This window comes from Oculina patagonica, chromosome 8 (genome assembly GCF_052425735.1).
Source record: "Oculina patagonica isolate OP01 chromosome 8, crgOcupat, whole genome shotgun sequence".
Taxonomy (NCBI): domain Eukaryota; kingdom Metazoa; phylum Cnidaria; class Anthozoa; order Scleractinia; family Oculinidae; genus Oculina; species Oculina patagonica.
Window position 1 is genome coordinate 11,696,126 of NC_135765.1, and position 25,392 is coordinate 11,721,517.

General features: G+C 37.3%; 1 protein-coding gene and 1 long non-coding RNA gene across 9 annotated transcripts in view; one reads left to right on the top strand and one right to left on the bottom strand.

Annotated features, from left to right (window-relative positions):
* Positions 1-25,392, bottom strand: part of LOC144664350 (chordin-like protein 1) — a 54,361-nt gene that overhangs the window by 17,311 nt on the left and 11,658 nt on the right. For 2 of the 8 annotated variants that reach the window (XM_078525462.1, XM_078525456.1), the window contains exons 1-2: positions 16,416-18,136; positions 4,255-4,395 (exon numbers count right to left, since the gene is read on the bottom strand). In XM_078525462.1, coding sequence (XP_078381588.1) covers positions 4,255-4,298 — 44 coding nt within the window. In that variant the 5' untranslated portion in view covers positions 4,299-4,395; positions 16,416-18,136. Of the gene's footprint in view, positions 1-44; positions 383-4,254; positions 4,396-16,415; positions 18,137-19,012; positions 19,182-20,868; positions 20,972-25,392 lie in introns of those variants that run through there. The other 6 variants (XM_078525455.1, XM_078525460.1, XM_078525457.1 and 3 more) reach the window with 5 other exon arrangements.
* LOC144664388 (uncharacterized) lies at positions 11,474-13,162 on the top strand. Its single transcript, XR_013572798.1, has 2 exons — positions 11,474-11,687; positions 12,431-13,162. It is a non-coding gene; the product is annotated as an uncharacterized LOC144664388 (long non-coding RNA).

Sequence of the window (25,392 nt, forward strand, 5' to 3'; positions counted from 1 at the left end):
TAGATGGTAGACGACACAAGGGGTATAAGAAAGAAGTTACTTACTAATCTGTCGTCTTCATCTCAAGTTGTGCAAATGGCTGCATGCAATTGTGAACAGTTTTCACACGATATGCGTTGCTCATCGTTTTTATATATTTAGTGACGTCATAATAACCTAATTTTGGAGTTGGTCTGTAAATTGGTCACGTGACGTGGACTCATTCTGAAAGCTAAGCGGCTACAATAATCATAGGTGTCCATTAAGTCTAATGACCACGAGTGTCCACGAATGAATGTTCTTCTACTTCGCCGAATTAACTGTCTCGATCAACACGCGTCCTTTTAACAATTTTATCACTTTTGAATCAGAAAATGAAGTTATAGGCTGGTATAATTATTTTAGCCCCCCCCCCCCCCCCACTTTTTTACAGTAACATGAATTTTTTTATTGAATTTAAAAACAAGCGAAAAAATACTGAAAATATTTCGTTTCTGGGCACCATATTATTGATTTAGCTTGTAAAAGACGAAAGTAACAGCAGTTACTATTACCAAAATAGATACATACAAAACATAACAAAACATACTAGATACACAGAAAACAAGTAAATGCGGACAATTGTTTTGAAGGTTTTCAGTTATAATCGAAAAATGTTTGGCTACTACAGGATCATGCCTTATATTAAAAACTGGCTTTTTAAGGGCGATTGGACTTTTCATAAAAAACGGCTGTTTCATCATTGGTCAGTTTCGATCCGAACAAAATGGGTTAATTTTATAAGACAATACGATTTGTTTTCGAGCTCATGCTTAAGGTAATTCACTTTGTAACAATGAAAGTGTAATAGTCTTTTCTGTTTTCATTCGATCTGGTAACATCTCAGTTGCGGGTACTTCAACATGGTGAGAAAGGCTCGTGTCTTGATGTAAGGTTTAAAGGGTCAGTGAGTAGTTATATCGAACGTTTTGTGGAGCAACGTCTCTTTATCGCAACGTTTTGTCGCTTTAAGCAATACTTTTCCAAAAAAATTTAAGCGCTGAACGTTTGAATTTTTAATTTCAAATGCATTTTCCGGTATTTAAGAGAAATTGAAATCAAAATTATCCCGGGGGAGCATGCCCCCCGGAACCCCCCTCCTAGTTGGCTCACGCTTCTGCGTTCGATTTTAAGCCCCCCCCCCCCCCCACTCAAATTCTTCCTGTGCGGTCCCTGTGATAAAGAATTCATTTTAAAATTTTACTCTTAACTTTTAAGGCTCTCAATGGCATGGCGCCAGCTATTCACTGCGCTTTATAAATTCAGGCACGCTTTTATTGCACCCAGCAGGGAGGATGAAAAAGTCTTTTGGTGACGGGTCCTTCAGTGTATCGGGGCCTATACACTTTGGAATGCGCTCCCAGCTAGCCTGCGAAATATTAGTTCTATTTTTATTTTAAATCTCGTCTTAAGACATATCTTTTTAAATTAGCTTATAACCTTTAGATTTTGTAAATAATATGTATATTTTTAGTATATTTTAATATTTTAAGGTTTTTATATTGTAATGCGCTTTTGATCATTTTTATGTAAAAAGCGCACTATAATTTTTTTTAAATAACCCAAACCAGTTTTAACCAGGGGTCAACGCAGCCAGTGGTGTAAAGCACAGTGTTAAGTTATGTAGAACATTCAATTGGGATATTGGGCTAAGAAAAAAGTAATACTATTATTAAAGATTTGCGTTCAGTGGTTTGTTAGATACGACGAACCCAGGGCGTAAAATTAACTTTTTTTCCCAGTAGCCACTTGGCTCCTAAATATACCAAAATGGTAACCAATTTCAAAAATTTGGTCGCCATTTTTTATAAAAAAAGAAATAAAACACTTCTCATTCTGTCATTTTACTAGAAAGACCCTTTAAAATAAATTATTTTCATCACATTTGCATTTATTTCAATCTCGAAATGGCTTTTTGTGCACAAAAACTGGGAAGACTTTTGGTGACATTACATGAAGTACCACCGATGACCGTATCAAAATAGGCGCACGTACCACGTACGCATCGAAGACTACACAGCATTTGGCGATGTTTTTGACTTTATCTATGGATTTAATCATTTCGAGTTGAACCATTTTGCCTTGTAAACTTCAATACAATACAAAGTGCAAAGATAGAAAGCAAATTTATTGTGTGGCTGTTTTTGTAGCTAACTCGAAACTGAAAAAGAAAGTTGCCCGCCCAAAATAACAACGCTCGATTGCAAACCATATCAGAGGTTTTCTTACAGTTTTGGACAGGTAAATAACCTTCAAAACTAATATATTTAGCTGAGATGTAAGATCTTTACACGAAGCAAGAAGTTATTGTGTACTTTTCTCACCCTGTGAGATTTTTTTACGAGTTATGCAGTTTTTGATGAATTAAGCGATCCGATGCGATTTGAGGTAGATTGTGCGAATTCTAGTCTAGTCGCCAATTTGGCGACCAACTTTCAGGATTTGGTCGCCAAAGTGAAAAATTTAGTCGCATTGGCGCCTGTATTAGGCGCAATTGGACGCCCTGGAACCGTTTCTAACTAAAGTGGTTTCGGTCGAACTGTCCTCTGCAACAACAACAACAACAACAACAATCATTTGTGCCAGAAAGACAAAAAAAACAAGAAGAGGGAAAAAAAAGAGCACAGCCACAGAAAAGCGGCCGAGCAAGTGGCGGGCAAGGGAAAAATGTAAGACACAGTAAAAAAAATAACTCGGCAACCTAGACGGAGTATTGTTTTATTTTAATTTTGAGTCCTATGACAATAACTGCATTCTTTTTGTAAGACACGTTATAAGATTGATACAAGACAAACAAGTAAGTATAACCAGGTTTAACCAGTAAATATTGAAATTTGTCTCATGATAACTAAAATGTTACTGAATGGTGGTTGAATCGAATTAAAATTACCCACTATTAAAAGCTCATTATCATCGACAACATCAGAATAACCGGAGCCAACGGGTAAAGTGCAAAGTATGTTATTATTGAAGAATTATTTATCTTAGCACATATCTTGCATACTTCGTGTTGAGAACTTGGAGTTATAGATACTTAGTTCAAGAGTTCCCCCTTGGCGGTGTGCTATTACGATAGCCACTTTCATCTGAAGTGGTTTTGGTTGAGCAAATCTCTGAGTGCGCATAAAATAAGTGTTTCCTTTGCAAGAGAGAGCGATAAATTGTGACTATTAACTCTGGTTGCTTGTCGTTTTAAGCAAGAAGCGCCTTTAGTAAATAGAGAGCTGCAATTTATTTTAGTTTAAATCAGTGCACTCTGTGGGAAATCATGACGAGTTATTATTAAAGAATTATTTTTTCCAGCACATATCTTGCATACTTCGTGTTGAGAACTTGGAGTTCTAGATACTTAGTTCAAGTGTTACTTTGGCGGTGTGCTATTACGATAGCCACTTTCATCTGAAGTGGTTTTGGTTGAGCAAAACTCTGAGTGCGCATAAAGTAAGTGTTTCCTTTGCAAGAGAGAGCGATAAATTGTGACTATTAACTCTGGTTGCTTGTCGTTCAAAGCAAGAAGCGCCTTTACTAACTGGATAGAGTGAGCTGCAATTTATTTTAGTTTAAATCAGTGCACTCTGTGGGAAATCGTGACGAGTAAAACAAAAAATTCTTCACATTCTTACAAATTTAACTTCAGCAACAGTGGTTTATAGTAACAATATTCCATTCTTTAGATTTTATTCAAGCTAGTATTACATTATTGTGGTTTGAATGAAACGTTAAGAATTCATTATTAAGAAGTTTCACTGATTGCTGCGTGTCACAGGTGTTAAAAGAAACACTTCAAACTAAAGAATCCACTCTATATTCAGGCGACAGTTTATTAGACTGTCCGTCTAATAGTCTGCATTAATGACCTTTATGCACGATCTCAAGACAAATGATAAGAACCGAATATCTGCTTAACAAGAGCCAACATTTATCCACAGCTTCTTTGACAGTCGATCGCTAAGTGTAATAAACGTAACGCTTGTCAAGGCCCTTAAAACCTCACATAAGCCATAAACACGAAAGCAGCATAAGAAAACAGAAGGAAGCGAAATTTCACGAATTCTTAACAGTCGTTATATACATTACGACAATTTGTCGGCCTTAGTCTTTAACAAACATTGCTGAATGTTTGGTCCTCCCTTATAAATCGACAACTCGTAATCGCTTTCAACAGAGGTGTACTGTAACGAAATTCGGTGAAGACTGTTTTTAGTATCTCAATGACATTCAAGCAACAAAACTTACCAGAGACTTCTCGTCTGCCCAAAAACGAGGCTACGACTCTTCATCTTGTTTTATGTTTGGCCAGGCACTTGTATACATGTACAGAAGTTTCGTAAACGACTTCAAGTTTTCCAGGCAAACAAGTTCATCGTATCCGAAGATCTAGAAACGGGAAAGAGGATTCAGTGTTCAGTGGTTCCAAGTGGTTTTGACACAGATCTCAAGTGGCTATTAATATTCGAACAGACTGAGTGTTTGTAACTCACAAGAAATGCAAATGTGCAACACAGCGAAATAACTCCTTTTTTTTAATCAGAGATTCTGCCCCCTACTCGCGCACCATATGGGGAGGAATTAAAAAAAGAGACGCTATTTCGATTTCGTCGTTTTGTTTATTTGAGACTAGTATAGCTCATATTATGACTTTTGGTAGAACCCGCCTACCTCGATCACTTACATGAACATCTCTTTTATCTGAAAATGCAACACTTATTTCGCCCAAGAGTTTAAGAGCATCTATCGACGTTGACATATCATGGGGTTTATTTGCTTCCTCAAAACATGGACTGATAATAATAGCGTTTAAACCTCCTCAGAGAACTCAAACTAGGCAAGGAAGTTGCAGGGTGCTAATTGCAAAGAACTTTACCCTGGGAACATTGCAAAATTCTTAGTGTTTTTTTTGGTTTTTAACCGTGACGCCGAATAATTCAAAACATTTTTTTTTTTGCAAATTGAGTGTTTCTTTTAGTTTTGTGGCAACCCAGAAGGTGGGATTGATTTATTGAGGAGGAAAAATGTCATTGACCTTTACCATTAATTATAAAAGCATGTAAAGAATTGAGATAAACATTCTCAAAGTGGTGAAATTTAAGGCTGATTTTGTACAGTGTTTTACCGCTGGAGTCTTTGAGGAGGGTAATGAACTATTTATACTTCAGAACGTTGTTATTGATGGCGTCTAGCCGTTTCAACACTAATCCTCTCAGGGAAAAAAATGTAGCGACAGAAAACAGCCAAAGTAAAGAAAGATAGATTTCATTCATGAGATTTTGCACAACAGTGACATTAATGAGCAGATCAATTGTTTTGCTCAGTTGAACCAAAGACTGGTGCTGTTCATTTATTCCCAGCTACCCCACTGTTTCGCGTAGCCAAGGGTCAACGGTGGAATAACTACTTTAACTAAATTTAATTACATTTCCTTTTAAAAGAATTTCACGCAGTGGGAGAAATCAAAAAGCGACTCACGCATTTTATTAGTTTTCAAACCTATCCGTGCCTCTTAGAGTGCTTATAGGATTGCAAACCACGTATTACATCAAAAGAAATACGTTTTACCCTATAACAACGCGGAACGGAGCTTGCCGATCAGTGCTTATTCATTCATTGCAGCTACTATCATGTTCACTCTTCCATGCCAAGGCTTTTATCGGCACGTGTCAGTCGGCTAGATCAACCTCGTTTCCAGGGTCTTTCTCTCTGGGAACGAGGTTGCGGCTAGATGTGTCACATTTTTCCAGTATTGTTATAGCATGTGTGCTATTGTTACAACTGTATGCAGTGCCAAGTTTCTCGATGAAACTGTGAAAGTCCACGTAGTATTAAGTGCTGTAATTAGATCAATAAATTTTCATCATGGTTTTAACAATGGACGAATGCAGTCTAGACATTTTACCATACTCGATAAGTTTAAAAAGAGAAATTTTTTTAAAAAAACCACGCACACAAACAAACAAAGAAACCAACAAATTGCAAATTGTCCAAGATATATGACTTTGAAAAAAGTTGACGACGGGCCCTGTGATGGACTGCGAATCGGAGGGTCAGTTTTGGAGTTGTATTTAAAAAATGCATATGATAGCTTGCTGAAAAAAAAAAGAGAAACCGAAGGATAGTCTCTTCTTTATGGAAGATGACCTTTTGTAATTAAAGAAGGTTACCTACTTGTTTTGAATAAAGGCCGCTAACGTCGACGGATTTCCGTCCGCCTGTTGTTTCACACCGCCGAAAAATACTTAAGGGGCTTTGTCACGGGATTTTACCAGATTTTTGAACAGCCAAAATTTTTAATTTGTGTCGTAGGAAACCTAAAAATAATGGTCCAGCTTTTATGGTGAGAAAAATGTGTATTCTGTGCGGCATACACTCTGCTGAAGAGACCCAATCAGGTCGAAACAGCTGTCCAGAGTTTGCATTTTTGACTTTCAGTTTGGACTCTATCATGTCGTTGTCCCGGTAAGGTTTTTTCATTTCTACGTAGTGTCAGCCTTGCATTTCTTGTCGCTATATTAGAGCACTGAAACTGTTAACAAGCGTCTTTGGCAACGGATGGCTCGGATGGAAATGGATCACAACTTGAAAATATTAAGGCTTAACTTTTCAAGTTGTTTCCGCGCATCTTCAAAAAAATTGATATTTATAGCTGTAGCTTGATTTCTATCCGCAAATTAAGGTTGTGTATTTCTTAAGATGTTCAAAGATAATGGTTTTCATGGGTTACGGTGCCTACCACTAATTTTAGAACAGTATAGACCAAAAATCTGCGAAATTCTTGTAGGTGTGAAACAACAGGGGGAAGGAAATCCGTCAACGTTAGCGGCCTTTCGACAATTTGGCAGCGAACTCCTTAGTCACACCCGGGAGGGGGGGGGGGGCACTCCCCTATATGGTCTATACGGGGACGTGCCGCTGAATAGGGTATGGTTTTTGACTCCTCCGACCCTGAACAAGGTATATAATTTCAAGCTCCTCTGACCTAAACAGGGCCTGAACCTGTCCTAGACAGGGTATGGCTGCAAGACTGTCGTCGAGTATTTACATTGTTTTCGCTTTCGCTTCAATGAAAAGCATTATTTTATTTGCTGGGATCGGTGTTCGCATTTCAATGCGTCGAACATCGCGTACGGGACGCAATCACAATAAAGCGTAAATGATTGTCGATGTTGTCCTTTGTCCTAAATAGGGTCTTAAAATAGGGGGTGTTGTCCTACACAGGGTAGGTATTTTAAGTTTTTATTGTCCTAAACAGGGTCAGGGTTTCAAACCCCGAGCGGCACACCTATACCTAAACAAAGTCAATAAAGTCATCTAAACATAGGTCAAGTACCCCCCTTAAATATACTACTAATATTGGTAAATATTCTCAGAGATGATTTTCAACAATTTTAAGTATTATCACTCAGGTGAATACCCGCGAGACGCAAACAATCGACCGAAAAACGTTTTTATTTTATCTGTTTGGTTAACCCTTTGACTCCCAAATTTTCCCCCTAAAACGTGTTTTTTTAGCTGCTTAACTGAAATTCTGGCGCTATGGTCTTGAATTTACCTCAGCTTGGCTAAAGAAGCACTTTTTTTTTTACACTTCAGCAACATTTTGATAAAGATTCTGTGTAAAAATGTACAATATTTCACTTTGGTGCATGCGCATAAGCCAAAATTTGGACTTTGGACTTTTTTTTTTTTGCTGAACCGTTCCAATTTTTTTTTGCTCCTTTTGCTTCCGTTTTTTTCCGCTTTCTTATTCTCGTTACTTTCTACTCTTTATATCCTTTCTTCTGGCCAGAAAAGTTTTGACGTTATCATAGGAAAACCCTGAAAAGAGGACCTTGACCAATAACAAGTGTACTGGCCTGTTTAAGTAACGATATTGCACCAAAAATGGATTGTGTTTTTCTTTGATTAGCGCTGTCGGAATGCAACCGATATTCAAAATGAACAGTTCTGTAGAAAGGTCGATCCAAGCTCTATCAGATTCTTGTCACGAAATTCCACTGACGTGCTAATTGATAACGTCACTAGTGAATCAATGACTGCACCTCCAAATAGCGCCTATGCGCGTTTAGGAGTGAAAGGGTTAATGAAATCACGCGCGAATCAACAGCGCGACGTGCGCAGGTCACATGGTTTGTGAATGGGTGTGATGCAGCTGATAAAGAAGAAAGGCTGAGTTCACGTTTTAATGTCCCTTCAACAAAGGAAAGAAACTGACGCAAAAATGTGCCCAACTCAAAGCAAATCTGCAGCCACGTCACCCAAACAAGTTCAATGCCGTTGTTTTAATTCACATGAAAGGCGAATTTTTATTCACATTTTCAAAACATGAATGAGCAATTCTGCTGATTCTGGAAAGTTCCGGAGGTTAGAATGTTACACTACTTGACAACAAAAATTTTCCTCGAGCCAAGGTTGATCGGTCGAAGGGTAAAACACAGTAATTGTGGCCATTGTGGCAGCTGGAAAGGCCGAAGAACCAACAGCGTATTCTCAAGACTTTTCTCCATAAATAAGCGAGGTAAGAGCTTTCGACATTTGCCAGATACTCTCTGCTAGAGTGAAGAGATAGATTATCAAAACTGACATCTACTTGACACGTAAAATGAACTAGTATTTTAAGCACAAGGGCCATTCGCATTTGCTTTGTATATTTTTTGTTTCACCCTTGTGCCCCGTAATTGCTTTTATCTGACTGCTCTAGACGTGTTTTGCGGGCAAGACAACTGTTACTGTGGTCATTCTCAACAGATGGTTGGTCGGGTTAGGCAATTTTTTTTTGTCATCCTACTCAGCAAATTCTTCAGCGTGCTGTGGCCAAGATAGCTAGCCTCGTACCAGATGTTGTCAGTTTCAGGATTAAACTTGGTGGAAACGAGGTCTTTCGTTGTCTGGAATAACGATTCTGAGTTAGCTTCTTTTAGATGTCCGAGGAAGGCTTTGAGTACTTCAACTCGATACATGTATCTTCTTGAAGCCGCGTGGAAAAAAATCTTTCTTCTTTCAGACTCGTCAATAGTCCATTTTACAGTTGTCTACCAAGTGACCAGGCCTTGAATGGTAGCGAGGCTGGAGGTGACCTTGCATTGATACAAACCTCTTTGCTTTATTATGTAAATGTAACCTAGTTAGCATCAAAACAACGTGATTAACACAACAAAAGCAGTGAGGTCTGTATCAAAACAAGGTCACCTTCAGCCTCACTTTCAGTCAATGGCCAGGTCACTGAGCAGACAACTGTAAAATGGTCTATTGAATTCTACCCTAGTAGTCCTTGTTTTCTTAAAGCCCCAGGCAGTATTCTTCACCGTATGCAATTTTTATGAGATTGACTTCTTTACACTTTGATTCGTTGTCCCCCTTTTGCCAAAGTAGATGGAGATGGAGATGAAGAACCAGCCTGTTTAGTGTAGCACTTGAGAATCACTGTTTGGAGTAGTACGTGTGAGAGCCACGCGAATCAGCAGAGCATAGCTTTTCTTTCTCGAACAATGTCTTGATTGTTTCTTCAGTTAACTGTTTTTATGGACTTCTCTGAGGCACTTTTTCGTCACCGACTAGCTGCTTCAGGTAAGCATTCAGCACTTTACTGGCTTCGCCGAATAACATACTGATTACAGATTAAACAATCTCTTGTTTTATGTCGGCGACTTCAGGTTTTGAAAGCTTATAAAAAGGCAAAACGTTGATATCTTACTTTGAAAAAAATGTTATACCAAAGTTAGTGGCTTCTTTGATGTTTTGCGGAACAGCATTTTCTTTTATTTGATTAAAACACAATCAGTTTCCAAAGGAGAGATGTAATTATGGTAATTATATTCCACGCTTTTATGGTGAGAACAATGCGCTTTCAAAAAAGGACACCATTGTTGTCGAATATTATTGTGATTACTCTGAGTTGCAGAAATATTCAAATTTGAATGAAAAGAAGCTCATAGACTTTCTACAATCTATATAAACGTATAACGCTAAGTATTGCTTTAAATTGGTCAAAATATAAAAGAAACAGGGATTTTTTTTTCAAATCACGCGCACGCACCCATATTTTTATCCAGTCATAAATATCTCGTAAAGTTGTCGATGTCAGTCGTTGCACTTCGTGCATACGCTTTAAAAAAATGCATACCAATGAGCCTAAGGTGTCCCTCACGACCTTAACTTCTTCCTATAAACATCAAGAAATCGAAAGGCGACCATGTCGAAAATTGTATGCTATCAGTCACATCTCGCGAGGTGATTATATGGTGAGAGATCTCTATATTCACTTGTGTAGTTATATATTCAGTGTAAATACCATTTATATAAATCTAGGCAAGAAATAGCTCAGTAGTTTTACAGTTGAAGTCATGCAGTACCGATTTAGCACCCACCGATGGTATGAATTACACATGCAGTACTGCACCATTCTTGCATTTTAACATAACGTTTAGTTACGAAGGCCATCTAGTAACTTCTAACAAACTCGATAAGAGCAGTAACACTGCTTCGCTCGGCTCTCCTAGTATTAGCAGTTTGCATTACTAAATCCCGAATTAGTCCTTCAGTTTGCAGTTTTTCCCAGAACCTATCCACTTCCAGGGCAATTATGATTTTTGCGCACGTAACATTGTAATGATTTCAATAAATATCTTAATATTGGACAATTGTTGATGCTTATTTAACATCGATTTAGTGTATTGTTATGTAGGATTATTACAAACTGCCCGATCCCAACAGTAGCTCAAAAGTGTTGTTTATTTCTGTGCTAAGCTTAATATATTTTTGTGCATTTTCTATATGTTGACATTATACGAACGCCAAAATAATAAAGTTTGACTGTTTTAGAAAAATAATATGATAAGATACAATGAAAAAAGGATTGAAGTTGTAACTGATGATTCACGACAGAGTTCAGGACTCAGTTGTTGTTTAACGGGCAAGGAATTTCGCAAGGTTTCTTTTTACAAAGGTTTCATTCAGCATTAGTTACAAAATACAGATCTATGATTGACAATGTAGATCATAGACTATGCAGTAAGGCCTAATCAAATCTTGACCTTTAGAAACAAAAAGTATCAATACAACTTCGTACGTGCAAACTTGGACCATGGCTTGATCATCTCCTTTGATTAAGATCCAATTTCAAATGGTGTAAAGACATTTATACCCTCCATGAAAGTGGCTTTAGACTGCTTTGCTGGTCACGTCGACAGAATACATAGCCAGAAACCCTTATTTAGTGAGCAAATGTGTTGGTTAGAGCACCGAAACAGTCATCAGTGCAACCCTGAAGGACACAAATCAGACCAAAAAAGCAGTGATGACGAAAAAGGTAATTGATCCGGTAAAAACTCTGCATTAGTAAAAAAAAACAACTCTATAAATAAGATTTTTTTACAGTGTCAAAATTCTCGTGCGCTCATTGGCTAATTTTTGGCGTAAATGAGAATGAAGTCAAATTTTGCCAAACTGTTTAAATCGTCAAAAATCGTTCAAGATGGCCTTTAAATCGGCTGGCAAAGATTCGTTTTCAATTATAGTTTCAAGTGAGAAGCGAAAAACACAAATTTGTCAAAGCATGACACGGAACTGGATGAATGGGATCTGTTGGTTTTAACCGCGTTAAAAAAAGTGATGCGAGTGAACTGAGCCCGGGAATAATTGAGCAGGTTTTCAAGACTTTTTGAAGTGGAATAAAGGTTAGTTTTAAAAATTCTGTTTCTGGATCCATAGCTGCTTTGACAGTGTAATGACCCATTTTATTGTCAATTAGAGGACAGTCTAATTTGCAATACAATATATACAATTTTAAATTAGTAATGGGGAGTTTGCAGGCAAAAGCATTAAATATGCGCATCCCCAAGATCGAAAATACGGGAATTCTTTAGGGGTAAACCGAGACATTTCATGGAATTCTTTAGGGAAAAACAAATTTCTAAAATTCTTGAGAGTTGAACTCATTCGAAGACATTTTCATCGTCATTTGCCTATCCTTTTTGAGAAACAGAGTTTACAGTTAGTATTTTGTGATTTCATGTTACAGCAATGAACGTGATCAAGTCTTCATCACCGCATTTGTCAGCTCTTGCATGACGTTAATCGCGCCATCGATAGAACCCCTTTGACGTCAAGCAAATAAAATTAAAAGCACACTTTCAACTTGAGAAAACAGGTCAAAGTGCCCCCGTTATTGCAACATAGCTTTACTCTAAGTTGAAAATAGAAATGTTTTAACAAGCATGGCAAATGGCTAGGAACTAAATTTGAATACAAAAGGATATATAAAATACAAATTTCAACCAACAGAAACATATTCAAGTTTTGAATTTAAAAGTAAGGCGCGACAGGCTCTGTTAGGAGCTGCGAAAGGCCAATCAAGGAATTGTATAATACATCTAGCTTGCTCGAAAAAGCTGTTGTTTAATTTGATTTTTCCCTGTAGTGATCAAACGGCAGTTATTTCAGTGTACTGGCTTCGACTCAGACAACTCACTGCAGGACCCAGTTAAACAACCAAACTCCAGCTTGTCGAGCATTTCTATAGCCTAACACAACACAGAACAAGAAAACACTCTTTCTCTGTGAATGGAACACTTTATATCCAGATGTGTTTATTATATTATGCACTTTTGTGCGAATTATAGGGCGCACTGAGACACGGATTGTTATGGACTGTGCTCTGACAGCTTTCGGAAGGCTGTTCTAATTTGCTGAACGAACACAATTAAACTGACTCTCGCGTTTTACTACAACACTGTTTTACTCAACCTTACAGAGAAACTTTATCTGAAAAACTCTCCATTCTGCATTGAGCATCGCGTGCGAACTTGGACCGAAGCGTGATCATCGCCGTAAATAAATTCAATTCACGTGCTTCGCATGCATGGACTTTCCATCGTACACCTTTTCGGCAATCTCGTCGATGGCAGGTAGCTTTGCACTTCTATGAGTATTGATAAGAGTAACGAAAAAAGTCATCAGTGCAACCCTGAAGGACAAAGACAGTGATGGCGTAAAAGTAAATCGATTCGGTAACACTGCGTTAGTAAAAAGACAACTCTGCACTGAATGCCACTTTGCCAAAGGATCAATACAAATTTTACAATAAGTGTCAAACTCCTCGTGTGCTCAATGGCTAATTTTTTTAATGTAAATAAGAATGAAGCCAAAATTGTTTAGAGTGTGTTTTTTCATTGTCATTTCGCCATAAAAAGACGAATTATATCTAAACGAGAGTTCTTTGAAAAGAAAATCGTTCAAGATAGCTTTACAATCAGCTGGCAAAGATTCCTTCCCATTGTAAATTTCAAGTTAGAAGCGAAAACACGTCAGTCTTTGTCATTAAAGTTAGACGCGAAACTAGATAAATGGACCTGCTTATTTTTGCCGTGTTCAGAAAAGTACTGATGTGAGTTGTCTGAACTCGCGAACTCACTCAACCTGGAAGAGAAACTTCATTAGAAATACTGTCTCCATTCCGCTTTGGACATCTTGCGTGCGAACTTGGACCATAGCGTGATCATCGCCTTAGATCCAATTTCAAATGGTCATGATTTGCTTTCAATTGTGCACCACGAAAATCTGTAGCAGTTATTAATGGCAAAAGGCTTTATACTTCTGTTCACTGATCATGAGCAGACGTGATAAGACTCTTATATTAAACGCTAAAATGGTGGTTACGGCAGCCACTTATTACACAAGGGCATTATCAGACAAAACTGAACTGGCTGGCAGTAATGGCGAAATATTAGTCCAGATAGCTTCAAATAAGTGAAGACAACTGTATGTTATACTACATTCACTAAAAGACCAAAAGAAACATTTCTTTCAGCAGAAAATTTGTTTAGAACATGCTTATTAACATTGAGTAAAAGCTGTACGTATCGTGCCTATAGTTTGCCTCTCTGTTGTTATTTTTGATTCTTGCATCGATTTATGATGCATCTTTATCGGTGCTGACAGAAATCAGATTGAAAAGAAACAAAGGAGAAAAGCGCTAACGTTAAAGTGCGAAGCAGCATAGATAAGAATGAACTAGAGAAGGTAGGACTTCAAGATGGAAGAAGCACACAACTTATGCTTGAAAAAAGCGCAAAGTGAGTTTGCTTGCTGTCATATTTTATCCAAAACGAGAAACTAATTAATGGCCATTTTCTCAGGTTCAACGACGTTGAATATGTGGCCACTTTTTTAGTTTCAACAACCTGAAAGCGTAAAAGATTTAATTCTCCATCTAAAATTCACCGAAAATGGCCTGTTTTAACTCGCCTCTGCTAGACAAATGTTTTCACAGCTCAACGGATTTTGCGTTTTCAGCGGGTGAATCAAAATTACATTCGACAGCTTGGCTCAAGAGATGTTGGTGAACGGAAAAGAATATCAGTTTTTACGATTGTTATCTTCTGCAACTATAAAGGTATGACTACGGATCTGACTCTTGTCGGATTGTTTTTCACACAGCTCGAACGCGTAAACAACCCTCTTAATTAAAGCGAAGTTCACATATCAAATTCTTGAGCTCACATGAAAAATTTTTCTCATTAGATGATTGGCCATCCTTTTCTAATGGTTTGTACTGTCTTGTAATGAAATCATGACTATATCTATAAATTACTGTAGTTTTATTCCTTGTGAATAACTCGTGATAAGTCGAATGAATCAGTTCTTGTATGATTGACGTCTCGCTAAATAGACACCCAATTAGCGAAATATAACCTATTTCCAGAAATGAAAATTCGAATCACAATTAGCTGTAGTACTGTTTCAGCTTAGGAGAGTGAATATCGAGAAGCTTGATTAATTGGTATTATTTTCCAATAAAAATTTTCAAAACTTGAAAGAGTGGGTACATAACTTAAGGGTCAAATGTTAGCATTTGAATGGCTAACTACGGCCTTCGTTTTTGTCAGTTTTGTTCTACAAATAATCGATTTTTTAATGAAATCGTCGTTTTTATATTAAAACATTGCAGTGCTTGTTAGTATTTGGTTACAGCAAGAGTTCACTTTGAACGGCATGCACACGTTCTAACGCGTTCTAGTGGACTGTGCGTGCAAGCTCATAAAAATATACACATCGCTGAATAAAATGTCCGCTTTAGCTCCTCGCAGCGAAGAAGCGTTGTAATATACTTGGTCGACTGCTTGAAAGTTCAAAGATGAGTTCCGTATAAAACTATTTTGACATAAAACCGTTGTGTAATTGTGTGATCGACGATCGCGAAGGCTCAAGCTGGGATGAGCGTCCAGGAGATGTCGCCCTCGAACAACATTCCAAATTTAACATTTTGAAATAGGATTCTGATCAAAATTTCGCCAGTCCATCAGTAATTTTGCATCAATGCGTATCAGTGTGAATACTATGAATGTATTTCGTCCAGGCACACAGGCAGCTACAAGACACGCTGCAGTTTCTGCATCAGTGTATTGGAGTTAGGATGAAAGGCACTAAAAATGCTTTAGCGTCTGCAACCTGGGTAAAACCGACTCACGTAGGACTTTGGCATACTTAATGTCGATGGAAGATAATCACAGAAACGTTTGACTCGATTTTGCTAGTTTTGGCACATTTATATTTAATATAATATGTGATTGCGATCATTTGTAAATTGTTGCTTCAGGCGTTTAAATCGCCCCTTTATAAATAGGGATCGTCGTGACTTGATTTTATCGGAAATCCCCATTGAGAGGCTAAATGCACTACACAGCGCAGTCATTTACACTCTTATACTTTAAAATTGCTCTCTGTTCTTTTCATTTCTGTAAAACAGGGTTCTTTCCTGCTGTTTTCACAATAGATAATCACATAAGGGTTGAGTATAGTTGTTATGGAGTGACATGTTGATAGGAACACGATGTAATTAGAAAAAAATCAAATAAAAAAACTAGCAAGACCAGTTACCTAAAGATATTGGAACATAAAATGATGTTGATACTACTAAAACAATGTGGTATTGTATACATTGGATACTATGGCTCTGAAGCATACATTGAATCTAGGCGTTAGCGCAAACTGCGAAAGGCAAAAGACAGGTAGAACAACAAATAGTCTCATTGTACTGAATCACAAGATGAACAGCATCCAGAAAAAGAACGAGTATCTCCTAAGACTTCACGTTAATCAATTCCTAGTGTTACCTGTTTGGAAAACATCCGGCTGGGAGGCGTAGAGATGACGCTCGTTGCAGCATAGTGGAAACTGTGGCGATGGCAACTTATTGCTCAATTTGATATCAATGGCGTTTTAACCTTTTTCGTATCAACGCCCTTTCGTGGGCATTTATGATTCATTGGTGCCGTGGTAATATTTTATCAATAAGGGTTTTTCCAAAACACTTCCAAACGTCGCTTCTAAACACAAAAGCCATAAATGAAACTCATCTTCAAGACGAGTACTGATAAAGTGATGTCTGATAGTTTCGAGCTTACCTGTTGACGTCGAGTAATGCTGATTGACTTGCTGTTGAAACGAAAACTTATATGGTGATGGATGATTTTTTTAATTCCGCCTGCTTTATTTAAATTCCACTTCCACGGTAATCGATCATTTATAGCTTTTCAGCTCCCTAAAACTTGCCTGAAGAGAGCCTCTAGCCTCCCGGTACGTTTTGGGTGTATCATCTAAATCCAGGCGGTGTTTTTTTTTTTTTCACTCAGTCTGAAACACATTGGCGTGTTTCAAACTTTCACAGTAGTCCGTCTGGCAAGTGGGGAAAAAAATAACTTAATCCAATTCCAGATGTATGGGTGACGTGTAATTAGATATACAACTTCTGAAACAAGGCGCTAGGCATGCCAGCGAGTATTGTTTTTTAAGATATCGACTTAAAAGCCGTCAAGTAAATGGAAACAATTTTGCAGACTAAAACCAAAAGACACGCAAGTTTATGTACTAAATGTTCAAAAATCCTTGCATCAGCAACATAATCTATAATCAGTGTCTTTGAGGGCGGATTCTTAGCTTTTAACGCCCTGTGTCAAATACTTTAGTGATATATCTCTGCGGCTACTTTTGTCCTACATCAAAGCCTTCAATCAAACATCTGATACTGCCTGTGGACGAATGTATGCATATTGGCTTAAGCGTAAAGGGTCGAATGGCCAAAATTGTTAATCTTTCAACCAACAAACAATGGCTGCCATGAATGGAAGTTAACACGTTTTGCATCTCCGGAACAAAGCGTTTTACGGCTGGTTTTATCAACATCACTCGTCAGTGCCCTTACTCGCTTACTCTTGCCATGTTGCAGACCCCTTTCGCTAGTTTTGTCAACTTTGTTTTCTCCGCGTTTATCGTGACTCCAGATCTAAAGATGTTAATTAAATATTAGTTAAATGATGCAATCGCAGCTAAAATAACAAACAAAAAAAAATATGATTTTTAGACCACGACCATTGTAGACCACGCTTTCATCCCTAATGACCTAAGGACGTTCTCGCCAATTGTTTGTGCCGCTCCTTATTGCGTAGGAACCGATTGTTACGTTTCTTAATCGAGGGCGACCGCAAAGGAAGAAACAGGCCAATTATTCAAATTCCTCTGCAGATAAGTATTTCTTTTAAGTTGTCTATTTTCTTGAAAAAAAAAAACTTTACCTTTTCACCTCACTCAAGTAACAGAAATATAACAGGATCTAGCATGACCAAGCCCTTTAAGGTCTATCGTCTAGGTAATGGGCTTAGCTTACCCGATTATTTCCATCTTGTCAGTAAGCAGATATTTTAAAACGCAAGTTATTTTTGTATGAAAGCTGCTCAGGACGGGATGGTTTTAGGTCAAATCTTTTTTATTAACCGAAGCTTAATTAAGATGGAAGACGAGCTTCAGGAAAGAGAGAGTAAGGACCACCAACTTTAAATTACAACAAATTTTGCTGGTTTATGCATAGTGTTGATTTAAGAGACATTGGATAGAATTACCTTTTTATCAAACATTTACAGAACAGGGAAAAGGGAATAAACAACCTTCTTTTTGAAATGAACAAATTTGCAATTTGCGACTAAATCAGTGATGCAGTTATATCAACCATGCATATTTCCCGTTAATCTCCTTAAAAATGACTGTCTGAGCTCAAACACAGAAAGAAAATAATACTTAAAAGAAAAGTAAAAAATGAGTGAGAAACACTCAGGTAGATTACTATTTTAAAGACAATTAATGGAGACGTTTACTGAAAGCAGAAATGGAGAGTGTCATGTATAATGTCATTATTTGGTTGAGTTGTACAAGAGAAAAAAAGCCAGTTTTCTATTTTTTCTTGAATATAACTAAAACTTTGTTGTTGTCTGAAATGATAGTAAATAATAAAGATGGTAAATTTTCATATCAACCTAGTAAAATGGCCCAGCTCACAACGAGTCTCTCGTAGCTCAGTTGGTTAGAGCGCCCATCCGGTATTCTGGGAGGCCATGGGTTCGATTCCCGTCGGGGACTCAGAATTTTTCTTTGTCCCATGCTCGTGTCTTGTAGAACATCTTATCTTTATTCTTTATTGTCTGAAATGATGTTAGCTAAATTTATCAGTACCGAAATCGGAACTTATTTGATGTGTCTTAGTAAGTTATGAGGTCAATTTTGACCTGTCAAAGTGAGAAGGTCTTCGTGAATACAAGTTGAGACGTCTAAAAAACTTAGGACATCCGAAGTTTAGGAGCAAAAAATAAGACATGTTTCAAAATAGGAGGTCTTCAAGAATACAAGTTATCTGACACATCTTAGGAGGATCTTGTGACTTGAATATGGCCCCTGGTCTCATAAATGAGTTGTTAATTCTTTAAATCGATTGTAAAGGCAACTATCATTTTTTTGTAAAAAAAGTATTAATTTTATAGTCACGGTTGCAGACAATAGTCTACAGAGAAAGTCGAGGGAACTTGGTCTAAAGTTATATGGTTCATGTGTTTGCTCACGTTACTTGTTGGCCCAAATTATGGCTCGCGTGCTTGCTCGTGTGTTTTTTTTATCTTGGCTAGGAAAATAAAACAGAGAAATTCTGTGGGTTTAGCAGACATGTCAGGCTAGATACCTTTAATACACCTCTCAATGCATTCCGATAGGTTTTCGCTTGATTTACAGTCAAACACATTACTTGTGGAACTTGAACATGTGGAACACATTACGTCGTCTGACAACCGATGACATCATGGTGATTCACCTTTGCACCCTGAGTTAACAGCCAAACCTAAGATTGCAGACTGATTTAGCCAACATATACCTTTTAAAAATAGATTATTACTTGTCTGTCTAAAAACTAAGTTATAATCAGCTTTTTTACTGGGCTTATGTTGCAAAGTCAAATATTTCTATTTAAAAAACCGTGATGGCAGTTTGGTAATTTTTGCAATTTTTTTAAATTTGGTATTGAGGTAAGAGGTTCAACTTGTAACTTAAGCCAAGACAGAAGAAGATTTAAGAAGATGCTTCGTTTCGACGTTACATCCCGGGCTAATAGAGGGGGACATTGGGCCCTATTAAAAAAGAAAACCGAACAAAAAAAATCATCAAAAACCACAAAGCCACAGCAAAATTTCGACCAAAACCGGAAACCGCACGCAAAAAAATTCAAATTTCAAAAACCCTAACCTTACCCTATTGACACCTGAAGATTTTTTTTTAAAAAATGGCTTTACTTATACATTTTTGACATTTCTGTTCAGTTACAAGCTAAATCATACTACTCAAACTTGCATTTTGAACAGGAAACCAAAACCACATCGAATACCAAATCCGAAAAAAACGCTTGTATTTTTGCCGAAAACTGAGAACCAAATGTCAAAAGAAGGAAAACCCACAAACCGCATAAGCAAACGACAATGTAGCCAAATTAATATGATTTGTAACAAAAACAAAATTCTGGATCTGTGTATTGACATCAGGGCTGAACGTTCGAGTCACGCATATAACGAACGTCGAAAACGAACCAAATTTTGGTAGCGAGCTTCAATGTTATATCGAAGCTTCGCAGAACAATTTCATGACGAATGGTTACCTTCAAAATGAAGAGTATTTTTCTCACCAAATTGCAGTACAATGGACAGCAGTTTACTTTTAACATTTTTGGTTAATTATATAGCACCCTTTTATCAAATGTGATTATCTTGATCTTATCCTATCTTATTAGACAACACTAGTAGGATATAGTGGAACTTGGTAGGACAAAAGTGGTCCTTGTCCTACCAAGTCAAAAGGTACTAAAAATAGCCTTTTAATATAAAGAGTCTCTTATCACAAAACACTTTTTTAAAATAATTCTCACGCAATCGAAGAGAAGAAGATCAAAAAGAACGTACTGTTTCCAAATCCATCTGAAATATTGGCCTGTGAATGCCTTTGTAAGTTGTCTAAGTTGTATTGGGGGTTTCCTCTTTCAGGCAACGCTGGAAAATCATGAAGCTCAGTACAGCTCAATACCACGGTTTCCACTTTAAAAATGGTCATTCATAAAAGTTTGACTTACTATACAAAGTTCAAGCTCGAAGTAAATGGACACGAGACTTGCATGGTTTAAATGTGGCGAAATATGTCACATGTTTGCGTAGTGGATTCATGTAAAAATAAAAAAGGAATTGGCGAAACGAAAGTTATCCAGACACAATTCAAACCCGGCCCTACAAAGAAAACAACGAGACGATTACAGTAACAAGAGTCGATGGTTTGACTTGGCATTCTTGCAACATTGTAAAAATGGGTATGGAATTTTACCTCCCTACACCGCATAAAACGGACTTTGAGAAAGTCTATCTTAATTTTAAGTCAAGTCTTGAACTGAGCTGGTCTAGCAATTTCTGCCGACGAAACAGTAAATTCGAGTTACTGATTGCCTACATTCGATTTTCTTCTATACTCTCAAAAAGATGACTCGGCTTAATCGACTTTTCTTACCTTAAACTTGGAAGAAACTTCTTGCTTTCGTGGCGAAACTGTAGTTATTGATTACAGGCAGAAGTTCTACCCGGAGTACGGCTCCGAACTTTAAGATTGCAGACAATTTAGCCAATATACAGCTTTAAATAATAAATATTTAAGTCCTAAAATTACCCGTTACAAACGCTTCGAATAAAAATCATCTCTTTTGATGAGAAGAAATCCTATTGGTCATACGATTTTTTTTACTAGTGAAAAATATTGTACGATCTGATGATAAGTTATAATCAGCTTATGTCGAAACGCCTTGATGTCGATTGATGGCAGTTTTGTTTTGCTGTGCAAGTGACATGAAAAAGGTGATTATACATATAGCTCAAGAGGTTAAATTTGGTCAGCCCAATGGAAGAAAAATACGAAAAATACAAAAAAGAACATACGTATCAACGTTACATGCCGAACTTATTGGCGAAATTGAGGCCCCACTTACATGGAAAGAGGATGATCCTAGCACAAGGATCATCCTCCTTTCATGTACAATGGAATGTTCCTAGAGCTAGGATCATCCTATCTGAGACGACGGATGATCCTAGCGCTAGTTCTAGCGTTAGGGCCAAATGCAACCCTTTACATCTAAACTGAAAGCTGAAAACATATTGCGCCCGGATGATCCTACTAAATTGATCCTAGCACTAGGATCATTCCATTTTACATGAAACGAGGCTGATCCTAGTGCTAGTATCAGCCTCATTCCATGTAAATGGGACCTTTGAGACTCCATCAATACTAAAATAGAAAAGGTCAAGAACCCGATTCCATCTAGAAGCAAATAACGATATTTAAACTCCGACTGATCTAGTGACACTTATTAAAACAAATTAGCATATCAAAAATGTAGGTGTCTAGTCTGACCAAGGTGTACGCTAAAAATGAACAGTTATTGGAAGAAGTTTAGCAAAATGTCAGTATCATGTAGGTGGCGGCCAGATCAATTATGCCATCCTATATTTTCCTTCTTTGAATAATATAAATAAAATATATCTTATAACGTTATCTTATAAAGGCAATAACGTTATTAACATCATATATTTAACCAATTCAACTATCCGCTAAAAATGAGATTTGTAACAAAATTCTTTCTATCCGTATTTAATTCTATCACGAAAGAGACAATTTCTGCAGAATTGACTTTAGGACTGAATGCTCGAGTCACGCATATAACAACATCGGAAACAAATTTTGGTCGCGCGCTTTAATGTTATACAGGTTATATCGAAGTTGCGCGCAGTACAATTGTTTGACGAATTGTTTCCTTTAAAATGAAGAGTATTTTTCTCACCAAATTGCAATACAATGGACACAAGTTTATTGTTTTATTTCAAGTTAATTATATAGCACGCTTTTTTTTTTTTATCAAACGTGATTATCTTGAAAGACTCTTGAACTTATTTCGTCTAATCAATCAACAGTAGGGCAATAGTAGTCCTTGGTAGAACAATTATAGTCCTTAAGTTAAAGGTACCTAAAAATGTCATTTTAATGCAGTCTCGTGTCACGAAACACGTTTAACATAATTTTCACGCAACCGGAGAAAAGAAGACCAAAAAGTACTTACTGTTTCCAATTACACATCACAAATGTAAAACTCAATACCACGGTTTTCACACTAAAATGGTCATTCATAAGGGTTTGATCTTATACACAGTTAAAGGGTGAAGCAAATGTACAGGAGACTTACAGGGTTAATATGCGACCAAATACGTCGCCTGCTTGGCTTGTTATAAAGAAACGTCAACGAATGGGATTCATGTCAAAAAAAAAAAATATTGGCGGAACGAAAATTATTCTAATACAGGTACACACCCGGCCTTAAAAGATAACTACAATTACGCCCTCTTGGAGATAACTACAATGTGACAATTACAGTAACAAGAGACGAGGGTTTGATTTTGACACCCTCAGTGTTGTAAAGATGGATGTGGAATTTCACCTCCCTACAGTTAAACTGAGAAATAACTTTTCTAAATTAAAATTGTGCTATAGAAAGAGACGATGGATTATATCCCAGCGGTCTTGATCTACCGAAAGAATATTGGCTAATGGTTCTGAAAATATTCTAGCCTGCGTAGCTGGCGGTATTGAACAATACCACCAGCTACGCAGGCTTAAAATATTCAGGTGAAAAGCATGGCTTAATTAAACGTCTAGAATAGACACGTAAACCTAGAATTGTTCTTGTCGGGGGTTTGCTTAAAGGAACAGTAGAGAGAGTTACCAAAACAATAGTAGCGTTTAATGCATGGCATTGTTATTGGAAAAGGAATACTATTTTCATTGAAGGCAAGGATCGACAAGGACCAAATTGCCTCAAGCAGAATGCAATGGAATGCAAGGTTAGCTCTCAAGGAAGACCTGCTTTAGTCTTTCATACTATCAGTCACGTCAAGTATAAAAACTCAGCACATATAGTTAATCTAAGTGCCGCAGCCTTCCGTTTCTTCACCATGACAAAAAATGGCATCGAAAGTAAGAATTTCACAAGATTTCTACAAGACATGGATCTCGACAGTATGCAATTTTTGGCATCCGTACTGTTCCAAAAATGCCATTTGCGTACTATATTGCTTGGATGTATCTCGATGAAGACGTCGTTTTTCGGTATCAACCTTTTGCTAGAACTGAACAGTTTAAAATCTTAATTTTTGAAGTCAAGTCTTGAACTGAACTGATCTGGCAAGTTCTGCTGATGTGTCAGTAGCCTGCGTTGCAGACGAACTAAACCCGGGTTTAGTGCTATACCGGGGTTAAGTAGTTCGTCTGCAACGCAGGCTATTGTGACAGTTACTGTTTGGCTCACATACTCTTCGTTTCTTTCAAAAAGATGACTTGACTTCATTGACGTTTCTTACCTTAATCTTGGCAGAAATTTCTCGCTTTTGCGGCGACACTGTGGGTATAGATCGCAGGCAAAAGTTCTCCTCGGAGTATGTAAAAATGTAAAGTGGCGTGGTTTTACCCTGTTGCAAACGGTGTGAAATCTGTTACCACAAGACACAAGATATTTCACAATAGAATATACGCCCTTGAGCGCCACGACACTTTTTACAAAGAATGCGTACGTTAATTGCAAATTTGTGTTGTTTGGCATATTAAAAAACAGTGTGTCTTAAAATAAGAATGATCCAGAATGTATGTTTTTGATTTTCCTTTGATCGTTTACAGTAATTACATAATAAGCAAACGTCATTGTATGAGCAGTCAACAAAGTGTCCTAAATAGTCTCATCATAACAAACAAACGTTTCAAATTATTCTCACGGTATAATATAATTTTAGTTTTGTGTTTTCCGTCTGCTGGTTTTGTCCCCACATAAATTAGGTCCACATGCATGGCAGCCATTCTCAGGAATTTTAAAGTTCACAATTAAAATGACCTGACATGAAATGTCCCCCTTGAAACTAGTAACTGCATGCAATGACGGTATAACTGCAAGTTACAGTAACAAGAATTAAGTGCTTGAATTTGACGACCTTTTGTAAAAAATACAATAAAATAAGTCACTTTATTTAAGTGTCAATGTATTTAGCACTGTTGTGCTAATTGTGGACACTGTGAATAAATATTATAAACAAATATTGCAAATATAAACATAAACCTGTTAAAAACTCCAACTGGAGGAGTTGGCTATTTACAAAGCGTGGAGGAGTTAACGTTGAATTCGGGACGACCGAAGACAAATATTTATCCATCTAGTGGCTGGGAGGTGGTGTAACATTGCGGAGATGCCAACATTATTTTACCTCCTTACAATAAAATCGAGAGCCAACTACCTCTTTAAGACAATTATAGTCTTCCTCTAGAACTTGATTAAAATGTGATCAAAATCTAGCTACAGGGAGAGGGATGAGTATTCTAGCTCAATGATAGTCAACGGATTGACGTGATCACGAAAATACTCGAGCTAAAATCATGACTTGGACGTCTAAAATATACATAAACCAAAACGTTTCCTTGTACTAGCTAACGGATAAGTGGAGGGAGTCGACTGCAAAGGACGTATAAAAACAGTAGTGTCAAATGCATGAATTATAAATAGAAAAGGAATATTTTCATTGAAGCTAAAGACCAAATTGCCTCTGGCAGCTGATTGCAATGCAATGCAAGATTTGCTGTCACGAAGACCTGCAGTACAGTCTTTTATGTTACCACAATCAAGTGTAAAACAGGAACATAGCGTAGCAAAGTAAGGCAGCCGTCCGTTTCTTCGTCACGACAAATGAAAGTAAGAATTACACAGGATTTCCTTCCACCAGAAACGGGCAGTATACTGGCAAATTTTTGTCATCCGTACTCTTTCAAAAATGACCATATGTTAGCAGGCAATATAACAATGAAGAGGTTTTTTTTTTTTTAATTTCGGTATTAACCCTATCTAAAAATGGTTTGTTACATTACGTTCTGAAGTCTGCCTTAAATTGAGTTGATCTGCAAGCTCCCCCGATCCTACTGAATGACTTTCATTGAACCACATTCTTATCTTTT